The sequence below is a fragment of the Miscanthus floridulus genome, chromosome 12 (genome assembly GCF_019320115.1).
Source record: "Miscanthus floridulus cultivar M001 chromosome 12, ASM1932011v1, whole genome shotgun sequence".
NCBI classification, from domain to species: domain Eukaryota; kingdom Viridiplantae; phylum Streptophyta; class Magnoliopsida; order Poales; family Poaceae; genus Miscanthus; species Miscanthus floridulus.
The window spans coordinates 47,708,508-47,729,265 of record NC_089591.1 but is presented as its reverse complement, the minus strand read 5'-3'; the positions used below and the strand labels follow the sequence as shown (position 1 = coordinate 47,729,265).

The window sequence follows — 20,758 nt, the reverse complement described above, 5'->3', positions numbered from 1 at the left end:
AGCCAGCTTTCTGAGTATTTGACATGCATTCAATGTCTACCTTTTTTAACTATTTTTTGCTAACATGTTAGCGAGTGATTTAGACTGCTTAGGATGCCCTTGCAAAGTAGAAGACAATGGGATGGCAAAGTGCAACACCGCTAACAGCAGAGTTTTTTTAGCGTCGATGCTAGACGCTATATTTATGGAGAAAGAAAGAAAAGAATGAGGTACTTTATGGAATGTATACGAGAAGATCTCAACCCCAGATTATATGCGTAAGTATAACAACGGCGAAAGATTTAGGCCTGGTTTAGTTGGCGATTTATTTTGGAAAATGGTATTATAGCACTTTCGTTGTTATTTGACAATTAGTGTCCAATCATAGTCTAATTAGGCTTAAAAGATTCGTCTCGTGAATTTCGTTTAAACTGTGTAATTAATTTTATTTTTTATTTATATTTAATGCTTTATGCATGCGTCCAAAGATTCAATGTGACGAGGAATCATGAAAAATTTTGCAAAATTTTAAGAACTAAACACTACCTTACTATCCAGGATTTCTCACGAAATTGAACCGTATCTCTAAAAAGCAATATAATAAGAAAATAAAATAAAATACAGCTGAACCGTATCTCTAGAAAACCAATAATAAGTAAAATAAAATAATGAATACAGCTGTGAGCAACTGTCCTGTTTGGACCAACCACCTCTGCCCCTTCCGTGTGTCTCCTCCTTTTCCGTTCCAATTTCTGATTCTCACGACAGACAGACATCGAGACTCGCCTTGCGGGTGGAGGACACAGACCGATCCCAGCGGCGGCGCGAGATAGCGCACCCACGCGGCGCGCGCTCTGTCGCCGATCGCCGTCGCCGACGGCCGACACGCCGGCGCCGGGGGGGTTCGCTAGCGCGCCGCTGGTATATATCCCGCTGCCCCGCCTCGGCGCTCCGGTGCATTGCTCTGCCGCTGGCTCAACGGACGCTTCCTCGGCTGCTCAATCTCGCAAATTCGTCTGGTAAATTACCTCCCAACTTCTTCTTTTTCTGATGAAAATACCTCCCAGCTTCGTTTGCTCTTCCGAAGCAATTTTGATGCATCGTTATTAAACTGATGACCTAGGAATTCAATTTGTTAGCATTATTAGTTGAAATTCTTCGAATCGTACGGTTAGGGATTCTATTCTGCGGATTGTATGATCCTTCGGTTCTGCTAAGGAATTGGGAGGGCGGGGGATATTGTGTGCCTCATATTAGAACCTTGTTAGTTATACAGTAATTTTTGAGAATTTTGCTTCTATTTCGCTGAGACCCTTAGGTAGTTTATAGATAATACAGTAGATTTACCTCTCTGAATAGGTCAGCTGATCCTGCATCAATCTGGATAGTTTTTGCCTGTTGGAGTCGTCGTGGTCGTCTTTTCTTTTTCCATGTCGTGTTGGTGTTATATATGTAATTAGGTAATGGGCAGTGATCACCTAATCATGACGCAATAGTTGGTGGATCTGGAGAGAGTTCCATCCATAGAAGTCACCGAAAATTTCAGACGGAAAGTGAGACAGAGCTTTGTTAGACAATTCAAAAGGGAGTTGTAAACTTGTAATAGGCTTATGACGCTGAACACGTCCAATGTTTGGTGGACAGGGCCATGTCAAAGATAAGCATCAAGTACTAGATGGGAAGCTTCATTTGTTATTGTTGCCCATTTGAAGTCTACCGTTGACAAGTATTGTGTTTCATCTACTGTTGCAAATAAATAGATGTGTTGCTAGCACCTACGGAGTACTTTTGTATGTGTTCCATCTGTTGATAAATGTCTTGCTCCCTTTCCCTTGCAGGTTTCCTTTCTTAGTGTTTTGTTCGGTTTCTAGGATGTGAGAACAGCCTCTGGTGTTGATAATAAAAGTGAGAATGCTTGGTGATCTGGAGTTGCGGTGCTTTATGTAATGCACCTGATCACATATTTCACCAATATCATTGGTGTGGTGACCATTGCTCTCATCTCCATAGTCTCCATCTTGGGCCTAATTTGCCTCTGCCGCTCAGTGTACTTCCAACTGTTGATCAAAAGAAGAGGCTACCAGCGGCTTAGCTACTTCAACGGGCCATGGCTGACTCGGATAACATTGATGCTGGTTGCATTGTGGTGGGGCGTTGGCGAGGTACTCAGGCTCACCTTTGTGAACGGGGAGGGAAGGCTAATCTCTAACCGGGCATGGCAAGTGAATGTGTGCAAATTCTACATCATCTCAAATCTGGGGTTTGCAGAACCAGGATTGTTCCTCTTGCTCTCTTTCCTTCTTAGCGCAGCTTTGCAGAAGCAAGAGCTTGGTACCTTGAATAGGAAATGGAACCGGAAGACTATACGTGCAGTATTCATTCTCTGCTCGCCTTCTTTGATCTGGGAAGCTTGTGTTGTTTTTGTTGGTGGTCGTGTTTCCTCAGATGACGGTCAGCGATCAAAGGTTTCAAAGTACTGGTATTCTACCTCTGCAATCCACAACGGCAACATTACATGCACGTATCCACTGTTCAGCAGCGTATTTCTTGGGGCGTTTTACATCATTTTGACTGTCTATGTCATGTTTGTCGGACGTCAGGTGCTGTCTTTGGTGATCAATAAGGGACTCCGGCGAAGGATATATATGCTCATTTTTGCCACCGGAATATTACTTCCCCGAGCTACACTTCTTGGGTTATCGGTTCTTCCTTGGCCTGGTGAAGTAGTCCATGAGGCTCTTGTGTTTGTTTCCTTCCTTGTGTTGATGCTTGCTGCCATGGTCGGTATCGTTATTCTGGTTTATTTTCCAGTTGCTGATACCTTTGCCATAGGTGACCAGGAGCATATAGAGATGCAAGCAAGTCGTGACATGATCCTATGATAGCCTTTTGACTTGATGTTCCGTTTTTTGTTCAAGGACTAACTGAGGGGGGTCCCATGCTACTTCTCCTGGCTCTGGCCATATTTAGTCTTGCAACTCCGGCTGTGACTGTATCTCCAAAGTTTTGTGAAGATAAAACAGGTTAAAGTAGGGATAACATTCTCGTGTTTACTTTTCCCCCCTTTCATCTTAACTCATGTGGCATGAGAAGTCATGTAAAATAGTTCCTTAGATAGTGAAACTTTACTTTGTACATTGAGGTAAAGCTTTAAATATCAGCCTTTTGGATGATGAGCTATATCCTTTAAGCGATGCCTACACCATTCAGCAGGATATTGTTTTTCTGCGCGTCCTGTGAGAATGTTTAATGATATCCAATTGATCTATACCAGCTTAAATGTGCTTTGGCATCGTCAATTATTTGGTAATAATTTGGCAGCTGAAATCTGTTGTTAGCAATACTCCTTTTGTTTTTAAATATGAAATTTTGGAACTAATTAGCTTGCTCTGATGATCTTTTTTTTTTTGTTATTAAAGAAGACGTAGTAACTCGTTAAACATGTTTGAATGTATTTTATATTAGGGTTTTATGTGTAATTCTATGATGTATTTGTCGAGTTTTAATATAATTCACTCTTTCCTCTGAAAAATTACTGGCATATAACCTAGTCAAGTGTTGTAGACTTTTAAGGGTCTTTTTGAAGGGGCTTCTCCCGGCTCTGGCACTGTTGCAATAGTGTAGTGGTACTGTTCGAAGCCGAGAGAAGCCCCAAATCATCAGCTCCTCCGGCTCCTCTCTTGCCAGTTCATTTGCAGGCGGAGCCGAAGCCATTTTCTAGGTTGCTATATAGTGATCTACAGTTCCAAACATTGATCTACAGTACTGTGGGAGTAGGGGCTAGAGCCCTAAGAAGCCATATAGATGATAGCAACTCCAATTTCTCAACCTATCCTCTACCTCTCTTTTAAGGGTTGAACAAGCGAAAACAAACCTCCAACCAGCTCCTCATTCAAGCCCAGATGGATAAGGCCCTCTCATTTCTCTCTCCTCAACACCCACATGTAAGAGAGCCCCTCATCAGCAAGCGTCGAGCCTTACGCTGGTGGGCCATGAAAGGGAGAAAGAGACATAAACAGAGAGAATGCCGTCAACGAAATCCTACCAATCATCGCCTGGTTCTGCCTACGTCTTGTCACCCTCGTAGTAGACCCACTCGCGCTGGCTCACAATAGATCTTCCTAGGCTTGCCCTTGCCACATCCGTTGGTTTGTGGCTCCTTCTTGAACCACACCACTTAGCTGCACTAGAAGAGGGGGAGAGGGAAGGGAGTGGTAACGTAAATGGAAAGAGTTGCCGCCACTACCTGCTACACTGCAATGAAAAAGGTTGTCGCATGCGACGACCTGCGGGGAGCGCAAATGGATGAAGCCTGGAGGTGGCGGTAATGATCTTTCGAGCGTCCGTATCGGATTCCTCTGTGAACGCAACCGAAACAAAAGGCAGTAACGGGAGTCGATCGGGAGAGAACAGTGGGGCATTGAGGAAAGAAAAGAATGAGAGAGCACGCCCGAGAGGTTGCTATTTTAATGTGTTGTGTTTTTTTTACTTATGTTATTATTTCCTTATTCTTAGGCTGTTTCATTTTTATCATGTGTTGTGCTTGTTTCATATGTCATTTTTTTTCTATTCATTTTAACCACATTTCTCTACTAAAGTTTAGCTTGTAAGTTACAAGACATGTATAATTAGACGGGTGAAATATAGAAAGGCAAATAGGAGTTCGATTGGAGTGCACTTGGAAAGGAGAGGATGGATTTTGGACGACGAAGTCCTATTTGTAATGGGAGTCAAATTTTGACGTTCCGAGTGTGTTGGTTTCACGAAGCGGAAATGCCGGAAACCGGACCTTGCTGTCCCTAGGCACAAATAAAAATGTTTGGGTTTCTACACCGGATTAGTACTGTACAATAGGATTAATTTCAAATGTTTAGGCACATGCTTGACAGACGTTTTGTTTTTGGGCCTTCTCCGTCTTCAGCTGCCAGATACTTCAGTATGTTTTGATTTGGTACACCTTTCACAAAGATCGTCCCTATGCACGGGCATAGTTGTTTGGGCTTTTGCTCGTCTCGGCTCCGTTGCAACGGAAGATAATTTGTGTGGCTTTTGAAACGTGCAACTCAAAGCAGGCTTCTTCGATTGATTCCCACTAAGCTTGTCGAAGTCGGCAGATATCCAAACAAACAGAGGTATCATAACGAGCTTATCCTGCTTGATAGGAGTATAATAACCTCATGGAAAGCGTTACAGTGCACTCAGCTTTACATACAAAAATACAAGAACCCTCGTACAAAAGACACCAGCAGGTCGCACAGTGATGTCATAAACAATGGGGGAGTTTGCCACCAGATGATGAAATCAATGATTGATTGTTCACGCTTGCGTGATCATCTTGAACCTTTTTTTCTCTTCGATAGGAAGAGAACTCGGATAGGCAGATCTACTCATCATTCTCCTAAACACTGCCAATACTAGAACAGTAACTTGTATATTATGTCTAGTGCTGCCATTTTTTAATTAGCCCAGGTATCTGAGAAAAGTGAAGTGCCAAATATTAGGTCAAGGCAAGGAAACGAAAAGGGGGAGAAATTGCATATATTTCAAATAGTAAAGGCGAATGCAAACGATAGGTTCATTACTGACCTCAACACCGTTCGGCCCTATTCTGTTGCGGGATATGAAATTCAGTAAGTGCGATGCAAATTCTTCAGGTACATCTTCCTGAAATAACGATTTGATGATGTTTCAAAAGTGGTAAAGATTTGTAATTCGTTGGCTAAGACCATATTCCTAAACCAATGCTTCCCGAAAGAAAAGAAGTTCACAGACCAATAAACAGCACTCAGAGAATGAACCTTTCATTGCTAGTTCCTGCTATTGCTATGTGTAGGCAAATTAGTGAAAATTTTAAAGTAGCCCTAGAGCATTCAGGCAGAGCAGGATCATCACAAGCTCTAGAAATAACCACTGAACTGAACGAAACTAGAGGAATGATACAAAAGCTACTAGCCTTGAAACTTGAAAGAATTATGCAAGGGACTCATATATTAACATAACTCAAACATACTAAGAACCAACCTGTATGGCATGTCCAGTGTGCCGAACCACCACCATTTGAAACTTTCCTTGCATTTGACCAATTGTTAAAGCTCTGCAAAATGTAAACCAAATAACCAATACATTACACAATTTATCTTCAATAGTGTATCGTCGAGTGATTGAAGGTGTTTGATGTTTCAGAACACTTAACTATAACGACAATAGGATTCCACATCCAATGAAAGCGACATTTCAGAACATGACAAACAATTTTACAAGAGGTTTCACTTCAATAAAAGCAGCATTTTGATAATTGATTAGCACCCATCCCATTTGTCATTCAAAAGCTCTAGTAACAAAGCCTGGCAAGAATTTCCATATTTTGCGGACCATAATCATGACAAGCAATTGACTTTTGCTACCTTTTGATTTATAGTTTATCAGAAATAATCAACAGCTGATAGACCAAAATTCATAAACTATGCTACAAGCTGACTTTGCAAGCCCAATCTGTTGCAACTGACAAGCAGCAGACCATCGAATGACATTAAGTCACTAGCAAAAGGAGATGAAATTAAATGTTGAGTAAACATCATGAACATGGACTAGAAAATAGATAATTCCTCATACTCGAACATAACAAACCTGTCTAGTCTGTCGGTACCAGCTAACAACAGGATCTTTTGCACTGGGCAAGATAGGAACTTGTCTGAAAGACCTTCATACCTAACAAAGAAACACATGCACTTTAGTATCAACTAATCACAGAAGAGAATTAGTAAAAAAAAAAAGGGGGCATCAGAAGACAAAACGATTTTACAAAACATGAGTAAATGATAGATTTTCTTTTAACAAAAAAAAGGAAACATCAGATTGAAAGCACACCATCCTTTCCAGTACTTTTCTGTTTGCTCAAGAGGAGTGCGATATGTATAGCTGAAACAAAGTATGACGGCATAGTTAGTTTTGAAAACAATAAAAATACTACATTTGCAATGGTGGCCAACAGGCCAGCATGATTCTTTATGCGCATAGACCTGTGAGATACAATACTAAAAACATACACTACTCAAAGTACTGCTCACCATTCTCGTGATTCATCGTATTTCAAGGTAGATGGAATGGACACGCGAGCAGACTCAATATTCCTTAATGGCCCACCTTTGAGACTCCACTCAATCTGCATGATTCCAAAATTGATTGAACAACAAAAAAGGCGTGGAAATAATTTTAACAATATCAATTGCTGCCTTAGCGAGAATGGTTATAATTACATGGTTTAATATGCATGACACTGATTCAAAATTGAAATTAGTTTCATTGTATAGTTGTTCTTCCATTTTATTTTCAGCCTTTGCATGTTTGTGTCCATGTCGTACATACACAACTCAAATACATATGCGGACTGACAGTTACTCATTTCAGCTTAAAGTGATGAACAAGATATCTCTTAAGATACTGAGGACAATGGATAATTACACATATTCAAAGCTGATTTGAGGTGTCAGAAACAATGTAGGTCGAAATCAACATACTGCTTTTTCAATGCTAGGAAAATGCTGTGCCCGATTTGCTAAGATCTTCTGCATATGAACCAGTGAAGCCATTGCTGTTCCCTGTTTAGAATAAAGATATGCCAGAATCAGTAATAGTGATTAAGATTGCACAACCACAAAGTAAGATGCCAATAAGGAAAAAACTCTTACTAACCTCAACAACATCAATGACAACAAGCCCATGAAGATTTCGAATTTCTTTTCTTGCAGCCACATGTACAGCCACTGAACCACCCATGCTAAAAAGGAAGTTCAACCATTCTATTAGTAAGGTTTTCCAATGAATTAAGCTATAGATAGAAATAGAAATATTCTATACAAATGGGCTGGCTGAATTTAAAATATAAAAGGAGGAATTCTATAAAGCAAAGCGATAACATATATTAAGCTGGAACCGATTAAGAGCATGGTGTTTCAATGGAAGTTTCAAAACGTTAAAAAGTAACTTTTCAGGGTCTATTTGGCAATTCGCTCCTCTGTTTATATTGTCTCTGGAAAGCCTCATCTAGGGTTAGTTAACCATTTGTAGACTGATTCAGATAATGCGGGCGCAACAGAAGAAAACAAAAGGGAAATGCATGCTGCTGACTAACCTATGCCCAACGAGTATAATTGCTGGTGGCAAATCTCCATACATTGTACGTATAACAGCTATGACATCATTGGTAAGAGTCTGCAGAGGCAAACAAAAACACTTTTAAAGACTGAAATGTGTCCAGCAATGAGCAAATCACAAGAAAACTTATGTAACAGAAGCGCAGCTACCAATTAACTAAATAAGCATGAGAGCGTAACCATTATGATTATAGAAAAGAAGTCTGAAAACATGATGGGCATACTTCAATGGACAAATCCAGATCATCATTCGTTGTTGATTTCCCATGCCCCCGTAGATCCATGGCAACAACACGAGCCTTGTCCTTCATTCGACTTGCTGCTAGAGCAAATGAAAGCCTAAGGCAGATCAAAGAATAATTGCAGCAAAGTAAGCACTCTTTTTCCAATAGACAAGTTTGCTATGACAACATTGCATAAGAAGGCAAGTCATTTAAAGCAGGCGTTGCAAGATTATCGGGAAAAAAATTGTCTTCACATGCTTCCCTACCAAACAAGGTTTCAAATCATGTTTGTAGCGGAAAGGCACCAATATATACTACAACACCTATAGAGGCATGAACAACACAGCTATAGCTAGCTATTTACAACCTTACCAAGAATAAAGATCAATTGTGAACATTGCCGGGAAGAAAACATTTGATTGCAGCATCTGTACATTCAACATGTGCCCTACTGTGGGTTAATCATTAATCAACAATGAAATTTGACAAAATGTTTCACAACTGCAGCAGAAGATGTGATTTCTACGTTTTCAATAACACAGTGGGAAGAAGGTTCCAGAAGGATTGCTCTGGAAATTCAGCTAGATGCACTCGCAACTCTTAATTTCACAAAATAAGCATTTCACACTGGTTTATTCAAGCGCAGCCCTTAAGCTCATTAATAAGCACTAACTTTGCCCTCACAACTTCGAATGTCACAGATAGCAGCTGTTGCTTAAAAATTATTTTATGCTCCATCCCCAGTTCCTCGCCAATACATTTTACAGTGCAAGACTAAAGACTATTTAGAGTTTAGATTGAACCCATCCCAATCAACCTCAGTGCCCATGCTAAGTATTTCCGGCAAGTCCCAACACATGGACATTTGCAGAATTCACCAGCAAAACGTGTAGACTAGTCGTAGATAAACCTCGGCGCCAGACTTACCCTGAGTAGCCGCCTCCGTGCAGGCAGAACACGACGGGCCCCTCCGATCCGGCCGTGTACACATTGAAACAACAACAACAACGCAGCCTTTCAGTCCCAAGCAAGTTGGGGTTGAAAACCTATAATAATTAGAGAGAAAAAATAATATTTAAGAGAAGAGGAGGATCCAACATTTAGATCGCATCGCGTAACAGAAGCACCAGAGAGAACTCCGGCTAAGGTCAAAACTCACGTCGTCGGTGTCGGGGATGGCTACGCGGCGCTCCTCGTCGAAGTAGGCGGACCAGTCCAGCGGCGCGTACTTGTGGAGCGAGTGGCTGCTGCAGAGGTACCGAATTAGGGCATCGCGGTTCCGAAAGGGGAATTAGGAGGTGCGGGAGAAGTGTGGAGAGGGGGCGGGTGACGAATGGCTTACTGCGTGGCGGGGCGAGGCGGCACGGCGGCGGCGGAGAAGGCGGACGAGTCCTCGACGGTGGGCTCCTCCTCCCCCTCCTCCTGCAACGAGGAGAGCGGCGGGGGCTCCATGGACGGCGCTGGGGCTGCGGTGGCAAAGGAAGCTGCCGGTGGTGCCCGCGAGAAGAAGCCCGGCGAGGAGGGTGATGAAAGGAAACAGAGGAGCCCAGACCCCAGACGGCCCAGAGGCCAGAGAGAACGGGATTCCGAAGTCAGAAAAAGTTTTCTCTAGGGTGGAAGCGGCTAAGGGGGGAAGATTTAACTTTTTACCATTATAAGAATCGGCGCCTCCTGAAGATCTCACTGTAACGGCTGGACAATATAAATTTAGCACGCAACGGAGATGAGAGATACAGAATTGCCACTTTTACACTCGTGGCACACCAGCGCGTCCATCCAGGTGGGATCCGAAGCAGCATGGGGGTGGCAAATGACTGCGGCTACCCCTGCCCTCTGGTGCTAACCCAGCTAGGCCGCACTCAGTTCGCCTCGCCCAGCCCATTCGCTCGTTCTTCATAATCTGCAAAGTTGAGGCCCTTGTCATGTCTTGGTTGGTCCCCGCACGGCCATGCCCTTGTCATGTCTTGGTTGGTCCATGCAAAGTCGAGGCCGTGGGCCACGACGTAGCAGCGGTGGTGCGCCATTCCCTTCATAATCTGCAGCTCAAAGCTTTCTAGTCCAATTCCTCGCGTCGGTGAGTAGAATAGGAAGTTAGCTGGACGTCCCATTCTCGTAGAGCTCAGCCATGGTCTTTTGGTGGCCAATTTTGGGTTTTCCTCGCTGCCGGTCATCCTGTAGCCGTGGGATGGCACGTGTGGGGGTAAGGTGTTACGCTTGGTTTTAGTTCGATTCAATCTGGATATAGGCTCATCTTAATACTCTTGTGTCGGTGCTCGCCTTAGCTCCGCATGGGATGTCGCCGGTGGTTAGCTGACGCGTAGGTGTCCGCCCAGAGCACCACCGCCTCGCCAGCTCACGCGAGGCCAGGCCACCTCAGGCACTCGTCCGCCTCAACCAACACCACAGCGGGAATCTCGATGAGCTACTGATGCTTCCCCGGTACCTCTACCCTTCCAAAGAGCGCGTAGGTTCATCGGATGGCTGCGCCATCACCGCAAATCCACCACCCGCCGCGGCAACGTACCCTACGGCGTCTCCCAATGCTCCACCGCTTCCAACCGTCATCGTCTAGATCATTGATGGTGGTTGGCCCTTTAGTTTGTCTAGAATGAGATCCTATTGCTTGGCGCGACCGTGGTTTGTCGTTGGTCGCCGCGCCGGCGAACGTGATGGCATTAGGGACCGTCCCGTGGTAAAGACGGGATAGTTTGAGGGCTTAGCTACAAAGCGTGTATTTTGCATAATAGTGCGCAAGTGCTCCGTGTAATAACTCACTAGGTCAGGGGCTCTTTCACAAAATGCGCAAGGGCGCTCGCGCTGCGGGATTGTTGGGCTAGCCTGCTACACGTGCAGGCTCCCCGCCGCGGGCCGTTTAGGTTGCTGGGGCCGAATAGTTGGCCACCGGCCTTTTCTTTTTCTAAAACGTTTTTCAAATTAGTTTCTAAGGTAAATTTATAAATTCAAGATAAAATTGTGTAGATGTCCAAACTAATGAAATCAATTTTGTTAGGCTCCTAAAATCATGATCTATCTGTTAGCATAATTGGTTCATCTAGTTTTAAAATGTTTTTAGGGTTGCTCTAATTATTTTAAAATATTCAATATTGTTAAAATGTGAACTTATGAGAATTTTTGTGAGAAAATGGTGATAGTGTTGACTCTGAAAAATTTACAGTAAATTCCTAATATTATTAGCTGCTCACTGTAATTTTGTAGCACCATAATAATTATTTTGCTAGATAGATAAGATGCCCTATTTCGAATAAATTATAAATCGATAGAACGGAATAAAGAAATAACTTGGGTTTGTATAACTAAAACACTCATTGGAAAATAACATCTTGTTCAATAACGTGGATACGTAGCCTAAGTATGGTCGTCGTTAGAACTAGCTCGTTAGTTTGAGAGACATAAATCGCATTTTATGAGTCACGGTTGCAGTTGGTTGTTTACGTCTCTGCATTGCATCCACGTATACCATAATAGGAGTAATAATGGATCATAGAGTCGACCGGAGTAATGGAAAGGTGGTGTCTTGAGAATCGTGTTGCCCTGATGGAATGCTAATTTTGGTTATATCTTACCCAGGCAAGCCTCGGTGCATAACCCATATTATTCTACACTTTAATTTATGCTTGTGCATTAAGTTTAAGGAGTTGAATAAAATACACTTGCATGTATATATCATTATCCGATGAGTCCTAGTAGTATGACAGGATCATGTAGATTGCTATGCTACAGGACTCTGGTAGAAATCGAGTTATTGCTTGTCACTCGTGAGAGATAGTAAAGATATTATTATTGCTATTATATTATTATCATCTGAAAAATATATATGAATGATAATTGAAGATCGGACGAAATGGTACTTTGGATCTAGACTTGGTTTGGCATTCGAGCAAGGCTCGGGTTGCACTTGTTCCGCATGTGTCGGTTAAGGACCGCCCGTTGCATTGGGTTCTAGACATGTCACAGACTTATTATCCTGAGCACATACTTATTTATGGGAGTAGAAAAGGCTCGTTGCTCTCTTGTCATGGGTTTTGGCTCTTTCCGGACCGACTGATTAGAGGCGGGGATAGTGGAGGTCTAAGCACCATTATGAATCCAGAACTCAGGTGTGGTGGCTTGGAGTCTAAGTTTGGACAGGGACCTAGACCCCTTAACAGGAGAGTGGTGGGTTGGTCTAGCTTGTGCCTAGGATACAAGCGAGGCGTGTGCTTTGGGATACCCAGCTGGACATATTGATTCATGAATCATCGGGTAATCCGATACGACTTGTCTACAGTCTAGCATCATAGTAAGAACTGGAATATAAAAGATAGTAAAATGGTTCTGATTGCTTACAACCTGCTTGAAAGTAGCACAGGTGCTTACATAGAATGGTTAGTTAATGAACTAATGATGACTGCTAATTAAATTGAATATAAGGATGCACGCTTAGTAATGCTTCCTGCAGATACAATAGACCCACAAACTAGATAGTCTTGCATATCCTTAGAGTCTTTTCTTTCCTCCTGACGGGTAAGTCTTGTGGAGTACAATTGAGTACTCAGGGTTTGTTCTACCCTGTTGTAGGTAACAGGAACATGTGGAGCTGACACTTGTGTGTGGAAACCTCCTAGTGGGCTCAGCTAGGATTTCCTTAACGTTGCGGACTTAGAATTTATTTGAAACTTCCACCCAAAATATTTACAATTGGAAAAACTTATAACCTGTTATGATGTATATAACGAATCATTATGTTAATGTTTTGACTTGTCATTAAATGATTTTATTTCCGCTAAAACTCTGATAACATGGTTATATTTCGCTGTTATAAACAATAAATATTATACTCTGATGTTGCATGAAAAGTGATATAAGAAATGACTTAAGAATGTTGTAAGTTTTATTCTTCCATTTGTGATCTTAATGGAAAAATATGGATTCTCGGGTTCTCTCTTGGGTGTGCTCGATGAACTGCGTAATTTAGTGTCCTCCCTTGAGTACTTAGTGTTTAATGGAAGACTAAGTACTCCTAGGAGACATTAAATGGGTGGTTCTACCACATGTATTGCCTAGCTGGACAATTTACATGTTGAGATAAATAGCTAGTGGGGTTTTACTTAGCGGATTTTTATTGTATGTGATAGCGCATTGCATAGTTAGATAGCTTGCATGTTGAGATAAATAGCTAGTGGGGTTTTGCTTTATAAGAGTAGTACCAGAAGAATGCCCCGCACGTCGCTGCGAGAATCGCTGGTGAGATTATACTACTTACATTACTAATATAAATAAATATCATAATACATGTTAGTGGATGATTTTTAGTATTCTAATATAGACAACTAAATATATGTTAGTAAACGATGTGGTTTGCTAATGTGAATAGTTTAAATAAAGACAGTTGGATGTGTTCAGTGGATGCTGATGTGATCCTCTCTAGTAACTCTGGAGTGACTAAATAGGACTAAACCATTTAGGAGGGACTAAAGTTTAGCGGTCCAAACCAAACACCCTCTTAGTTGGATGTGTTAGTGGATGCTGATAGTTGCATGTGTTAGTAGGGGTGTTCTAGTGGATGCTGATGTAGATACTTTGCATGGCAAGATAAATTGTTAGTTGGGTTTGAAAATATAAGATATATAGATATAGATAAGATAAGATTGCACTTTAAAAATTGAGAAAGTAGTAAAACCTATGATATCTAGATAGTTCATTATCTAATAGTAATTATAGAATAAATTTAAAATGCTAAAAATACACTTATTTTAGTACGGCAGAAATAACTCATAATTAAGCAATTGTTGTGGATCCGAACAAACGTAATAGTATTTGATCATGTTCGTAAAATCATACTCTCTCCATCCCAAATTGTAAGGTGTTTTGGCTTTTCTAAATATATAGTTTTTGCTATATATTTAAATTTACAATGTATTTAGATACATGATAAAAACAGTGTATTTAGAAAAGTGAAAAGATTTTACAAATTAGAACGAAGAAAGTAACTCGTAAGCAATAAGCATTTTTGTAATATTGTGTATCCAAAAAATATAAGAGCATTTCTAAGAAACTTTCTATGTGGTTTTTTTTATTATATATTTATATATATACTTAATATTAAAAGATTAATTTTTTTACCATCCGTCACTCTCTCCTACGTCCATCCGTCTTAGTGTCCTCATCGTGCTCGTTGTGTTTGGAACTCTTCCGTTTGTCACTCTCTTCCACGTCCTTTTAGAAATTGGATATGCAAAACTTCTCATCGGTTCCCTCTCTCGCTTTCTCCACTGTCCTCTTTAAATTTGGAGCCGTAAAAATTTTCATTGGTTCCGTCTCTTGCTCTCTTCCATATCCTCTTTTAAGCTTGGAGCTTTAAAACCTTTGTCGCCACAACACCACTCATGATATAGTCTGATCACTCAGCCCATCACGTCACAAGGCACATGTGGACGTATGGCTTGTCTTCCACTTTTCTTGAACTCACAAGTGCAAACAATAACCACCTATTTAAGTTAAGTCAATATCATCTCAATTTTCCATATGTGATTATCTTTTATAGCTCTAGCATTTGTTATGGTTCTTGGGATTTATTTGATTTAAGGTTGGACTAAGTCCAATTAAATCCAACAAAAATAGTTATCTCGTTATCATTGGCATAAGCATGGGACAACAAATTGTACATCATGTTGCAACTCACGAACATATTTGCTAGTTATCACAAATTTAGAAAACAATACTGTCTAACTTTCCGCATTCCAGAACCACCTTTCTTGCTCTCCACTTTTGAGAAGCTATGTGGCTCTCTAAATACAACATATATTGTTGTTTTCTTATAGAATTTTTACATAAGAGGCCGTTTGGATTTCTTTATTTTAAAATCTACTTAATAGATTAGGTTGTTTGGTTTGGAATTTAACATTCCTATAAATTTCCTAAGCTCGCAAATAAGTCTATCACAAATTCAAAGGGTGAGAGATAGAAATTGATTATATAGATCACCATGTAATATTTCTACTCCTGAAACTTGTAGTAGCATGCTCTTCAACTCACTTATCTACAGTAGAAATGCAACATATAAGTATATGATTTGTACTGACTAACAAGTAATATATAAATATATTCCTATATACAACCATATTAGCTTAATTAATCTGTGTCTAACTTATAATTATTATAATGGATTCAAGTCAAGGATCCAAACAGGCCTAAGTAAAATTATGATTAACTATATTAGAGTATATGGAATATTTTTTAAAAAAATATATATTGTAGACGCGCGCGATATAAAAAGAATGTCCATTGAGTGGACCAACGAAACCGAAGACGCACTGCCCAGTGCCCTTGCTCGGTTGCCCCGGTGGCCGGAGCACGAATCCGCGATCTACCTGTACCAGAGAGGCAGCGTCGCAGCGACCGTGCACGTGTCCAGTTCGCCGGATGGGCACAAAGGCAGCGGAAACCATCGCGTCCGAACGGCCGGACCGCAAGCGCGCGCCGAACAGAGCGCCGGAACCGTGGGCGGGAAGCCACGCGCGGGAACAGTATGCGGGACGGTGGGAGACCAGGTGCGGGAGGCATTACGGTACGTAATGTTTCCTTTTCTTTGTCGTATTTTTCTTTCCTTTATTTTTTCTTTTGTTTTATTTCCTTGCTTCTATTTATTCTTTCTTTTTTTTTTCTTTTTTAGTTTTCTATGTTTTTCCGCAAGTGCACGGCGACGATCAGCTCATGCTACTGGCCACTGGGTTCACTATCCGGGATGGTGCCTTTTACTCATTGTTTGAAGAAATATATAATCTAAAGAACCCCTTGACTCGATGTTGTGGACGTGCCAGAGTGGTTATTGGGCATGACTAGAAATCATGTGGGTTTCGCCCGCGTAGGTTCGAATCCTACCGTCCACGTTTTTTTTTTTTTTTTTTTTTGACATGGTGGTACCTGTTCGTTCTCCTGGGTCCTCGGCTTGCATTCCTACGCATGTCTAAACTCACTTTCTGTATCTCCCATCTCACATACGCAGTTTCACGTTCCCCTCGTTAGATAGCATTCAGCCATATACTCGAGAAAGCAAGAGCAGCCACTTCTATCCTCCCATCAGTAACTGCAGCTAACATGCCCTGATTCCACAACTGTCCTGCACCTTTCAGTCACACTCAAGCAACCCCCGTCGGAGCGATCGCAAGCTCCGAGCCACAATTCCGATCAAGAAACACAAACCGAGAGAAGGTCCCGTTGAACGAGATCGTCATTTAAGTTCTAACTACTAGTAGTCTCACATTCCTCGAAAGACCCAATCACAGCAGCTGCATGCAGTTTATTGTTCTGAAGAGTTCCCCTGCAATATGAATACTCCAAACACTGGTAATGGAGTTAGCAGTAGCAGCAATGCGCCATACGGTCACACCATCATGAGCAGCCATGGATTATTAGGACCAATCTTGGATCCTGTATTCATGCTATTGCCATCCCAGAAATCAGCGGCTCTGACTCGCGCGCTTCTCGGAGCAAGATCGAGCTCGACCGAGATAAAGATGATAACATAAACAAAGCCCCCACCATGCAGCAACCTCGGCACCTCGCCGTATCAATCCCTGCGCGTCGCGATGCACTATAGACTCGGGCGCGTTGCGCGGCGGAGAAGATGATGAGCTCTGCCTTGTCGAATAATCGAGCTGCATTGGCAGCACGATCAAGGACGATGCCATCACCATCATCATCGCAGTCGCAGGCTCTAGTGCTTCTCGCCGTCGCTGTCTCCCTCCTTTCCGGCTCCAGCCATGTGGCTGCCGGCGGACACCCCACGCGCTCGCGAAGGCGATACTCTTCTTCCAGGGACAGAGGTCCGGCCAGCTGCCGTCGGACCAGGCCGTCACGTGGCGGTCCAACTCCGGCCTCTCCGACGGCTTGGCCGCAAACGTACGTGGGCCTGCACACTAATCCAATACAGTACTTCCTGTGTTGTAGAAGACGTGTTTGTTTGAACGTGGTCAGCGCTTTGACCGGGGTCAGTGGGGCTTGGACTTGCGTTGACCTTCTTGTTGTCTCTGATGAAACGTGCGCGGCAGGTCGATCTCACCGGCGGGTACTACGACGGCGTCGACAATGCCAAGTTCGGCATCCCAATGGCCTTCACGACGACGATGCTGTCGTGGGGCGTCCAGGAGCACGGCGGCCGGATGAAGGCGGCGCGCGTGCGCGACGACGCGCGCGCCGCCGTGCGGTGGGGCGCGGACTACCTCCTCAAGGCCGCCACGCAGACGCCGGGCGCGCTCTACGTGGGCGTGGGCGACCCCGACGCGGACCACCGGTGCTGGGAGCGGCCCGAGGACATGGACACGCCGAGGACCGTGTACGCGGTGTCCGCGTCGGCGCCAGGGTCCGACGTCGCCGGCGAGACGGCGGCCGCGCTCGCCGCGGCCAGCATGGTGTTCAGGGCCGCCGACCGGGCCTACTCCAGGAGGCTGCTCGCCGCGGCGCGGGACGTGATGGAGCTCGCCGTGCGGCACCAGGGAAAGTACAGCGACTTCGTCGTCGGCGACATCGGCGCCTACTACCAGTCGTACTCCGGCTACAAGGTCCGAATCAATTCGAACCTCCGGGGTCAACAAGTAATCATTGATTGATCGACTAATTCGAGCGTTGTTTGTTTTCCCTTTAATCTGCAGGACGAGCTCTTGCGGGGGTCGGCGTGGCTGCTCTGGGCGACCAAGAACTCCTCGTACCTCGGCTACCTCTACTCCTTGGGGGACAACGACAGCGTCGACATGTTCAGCTGGGACAACAAGCTCGCCGGAGCGCGCGTGCTACTGTCACGGGTACGTGGCACGAACAAATCACGCTCAAGCTAGGGAGCAACCATATTGGCCGCTGCGATCGCTCTGCACCATGCTCATGTTTGTGTGTGCGTGCACCACTGCAACTGCAATATCCTGCATGCAGAGAGCTCTGGTGAACGGGGACAAGAGTCTCGAGCCGTTCAGGCAGCAGGCCGAGGATTCTTCTGCAGGATCCTGCGCGACTCCCCATCCTCCACGACGCAGTACACGCTTGGCGGCCTGATGCACAAGTCGGGGTACACCAACCTGCAGTACGTCACCTCGCCAGCTTCCTGCTCACCACCTACGCCAAGTACATGGCCGTCAGCAAGCACACCTTCTCCTGCCAGAGCCTCCCCGTCACCGCCAGGTCCCTCAGGGCTCTCGCCAAGCAGCAGGTGGACTACATCTTGGGTGTCAACCCCAAGGGCATGTCCTACATGGTGAACTTCGGCGCGCGGTGGCCGCAGAGGATCCACCACCGGGCGTCGTCCCTGCCGTCGGTGGCTGCCCACCCGGCCCACATCGGGTGCCAGGAGGGGTTCCAGAGCTACTTCTATTCCAGCGGCGCCAACCCGAACGTGCACACGGGCGCCGTCGTCGGCGGGCCCGACGAGTTCCCGGACGACCGCGCCGACTCGTGGCCGACGACGTACACCAACGCGCCCCTCGTCGGCTGCCTCGCCTACCTCGCGGGCACGTACAGGAGCTAGTAGCTCATCACAGACCACGAGTCCATGACGACGATGATCGTTGAATCATGTAATGGCGAAGAACTTAGCTTCACCGTCACTGCCTCACGGTCACGGGCAGTAGCGGAGTAGCAGACTACCAGCAACTGAAGAGTTCAGGATTCACTAGCGCACTTACCAGTTACTGGTAGAAAAGTGAGAACGTTCCGTGTTTTTTTTTTCTCAGTTTGGGAGAACAGAAATGGGAACGGAGTACCGTGCACAACAATTCTTTGTCGGTAATGCTTAGATGCGGACGTCCGATTGTGGGGACGCTTCTTCTGGTGGGCCGCAACGTCGACCTGAACGGCCCAACAGGTGTTCTCCACTGTGCTCGCCTTTCTTACTGAGAAATCCTTCGGCCGTTGTCTACGAACGGAACTAACTCTTCACTCGCCAAGGTCTCCGCACCGCTGCGGCGTGTTCCACTACGACCGCGCCACCACGCTCAGTGCACCTGAGTGCCGCCGCTCTTCCTTCCTCCTTCACCGTGCTCACCGACTGTCGCATGGCTCCCGGTCTCCGTTGCGCTCGCCCAGCCGCTTCCATTGCCAGTCCGCCGATGAGCTCCGCATCGGTGGCCTCCACGCTACTCCACGGCATCGAGCTCCACACCGGCGTCGAGCTCTGTGTACCAACAAGAGCCTCCATTCGTCCAAACAATAAGTACATGTTGCGCTGAAAGCGCATATTGCAAGCGTATATTTTAAGTGTTTCAGACGTATGTTTTACGTGCTTCATATGGATGTTGCAATGGCTATATACGTATGTTGCAAGCGTATGTTTCATGTGTGTTGAGACGTATGTTGTAAGCATTTTGGATGTTGTAAAAACAGATTTGTATGTTGCATGTGTTGCTATGGCTATACACGTATGTTACAAGTCGTATGCTTCAATTGTTTTCGGGTGTTTGAGACATATGTTGCAAGTGTATGTCACAAATGTTTCAGCTGTTTCGAACGTATGTTGCAAGTGTTTTATCTAAATGTTGCAAATGTAGATCTAGTGTTGCACATATTGCAATGGCGCTAGTGACTGGCGAACGGGAGCGCAACAGGACTTGGTGCAGATCTTGACGAAGGACCAGTCGTCCAGGGATGCAAAGAAGGCAGTGCGGCAAGGGATGGGACGTGGCACTGCATAGTGCGGAGGGGCTCGATGGGGCTGCAGAGAGGGCACGCCTGAGATGGCAGCGCAGTGGCGAATAGGGCGGCGGAGGGGATAGGCCACAAATGAGGACGCGCGTGCGTGCTCGCCCTTCTGTTCGGTGCGCACGCGGGCGCTGTTTCTGGTCGTCGAACTGGATGGCCCAAAGCTGCATCTGGACGTGTCTTGGGGCCGGACGTCCGGACGCTAGCCTCTTCGATTCTTTGTTGGGACTTTTCACCCAATCATTTTGTTGAACACAATACAAAAGTTGTGTGCAGGTTCCACCATATAAACAGACAGGAATTGGGAGAACACCTCATGCAACATTGTCACCGTGCACATATAAAATATCTCTAAATATAATGGCATAATCATTTTATTGCTACTTTTGTTAAAAAACATGATTGCAGAAAAACATGCTACAACCTTTTTTAAGGTGAAAAGGGGGGAGGATCCCCAAATGAATATCATTGCTAGCCCCAAAACAGCCCGAAGGATGCTACAACTTTGGATGTATTTAGCAGGACTTCAGATTCTTATAGAAACATGTTTCTACGTTGAAATGTTTTTTTTGCTTTCACCGTTTGAAAGTGTCTCTGGTTCTAGCTGAGAATCTGGAAGGATTCAGCTTGCCAAATGCACCCATACTCAAGGGCAAACTAGAACACAGACGTCACACACAATATACAAACAAATACTTCCTCCATCCTAAATTATAAGAT

General features: G+C 44.4%; 2 protein-coding genes, 1 non-coding gene and 1 pseudogene across 4 annotated transcripts; 3 read left to right on the top strand and 1 right to left on the bottom strand.

Annotated features, from left to right (window-relative positions):
* Positions 1-674: 674 nt before the first annotated feature.
* LOC136497158 (uncharacterized) lies at positions 675-3,152 on the top strand. The gene is made up of 2 exons (XM_066492951.1): positions 675-998; positions 1,818-3,152. Exon 2 carries the CDS (start codon positions 1,926-1,928, stop codon positions 2,859-2,861), a length of 936 nt encoding a protein of 311 aa, XP_066349048.1. The 5' UTR covers positions 675-998; positions 1,818-1,925; the 3' UTR covers positions 2,862-3,152.
* Positions 3,153-5,112: 1,960 nt separating this feature from the next.
* LOC136497088 (uncharacterized) lies at positions 5,113-9,946 on the bottom strand. 2 transcript variants are annotated; one of them, XM_066492873.1, is made up of 13 exons: positions 9,699-9,946; positions 9,516-9,603; positions 9,284-9,402; positions 8,357-8,471; positions 8,111-8,190; positions 7,672-7,756; positions 7,497-7,577; positions 7,047-7,141; positions 6,847-6,897; positions 6,607-6,687; positions 6,001-6,073; positions 5,566-5,643; positions 5,113-5,452 (listed from the first exon to the last, which is right to left on the bottom strand). In XM_066492873.1, the coding sequence occupies exons 1-13, from the start codon at positions 9,806-9,808 to the stop codon at positions 5,420-5,422; spliced, it is 1,089 nt and encodes a 362-aa protein (XP_066348970.1). In that variant the 5' UTR covers positions 9,809-9,946; the 3' UTR covers positions 5,113-5,419. The 2 variants fall into 2 exon arrangements, with proteins under 2 accessions (XP_066348970.1, XP_066348971.1); XM_066492874.1 differs by having other exon boundaries at positions 9,516-9,600.
* Positions 9,947-16,163: 6,217 nt separating this feature from the next.
* On the top strand, positions 16,164-16,245 carry TRNAS-AGA (transfer RNA serine (anticodon AGA)). Its single transcript has one exon. It is a non-coding gene; the product is annotated as a tRNA-Ser (tRNA).
* A 737-nt stretch (positions 16,246-16,982) lies between these two features.
* LOC136498481 (endoglucanase 11-like) lies at positions 16,983-18,869 on the top strand (annotated as a pseudogene).
* Positions 18,870-20,758: the final 1,889 nt, after the last annotated feature.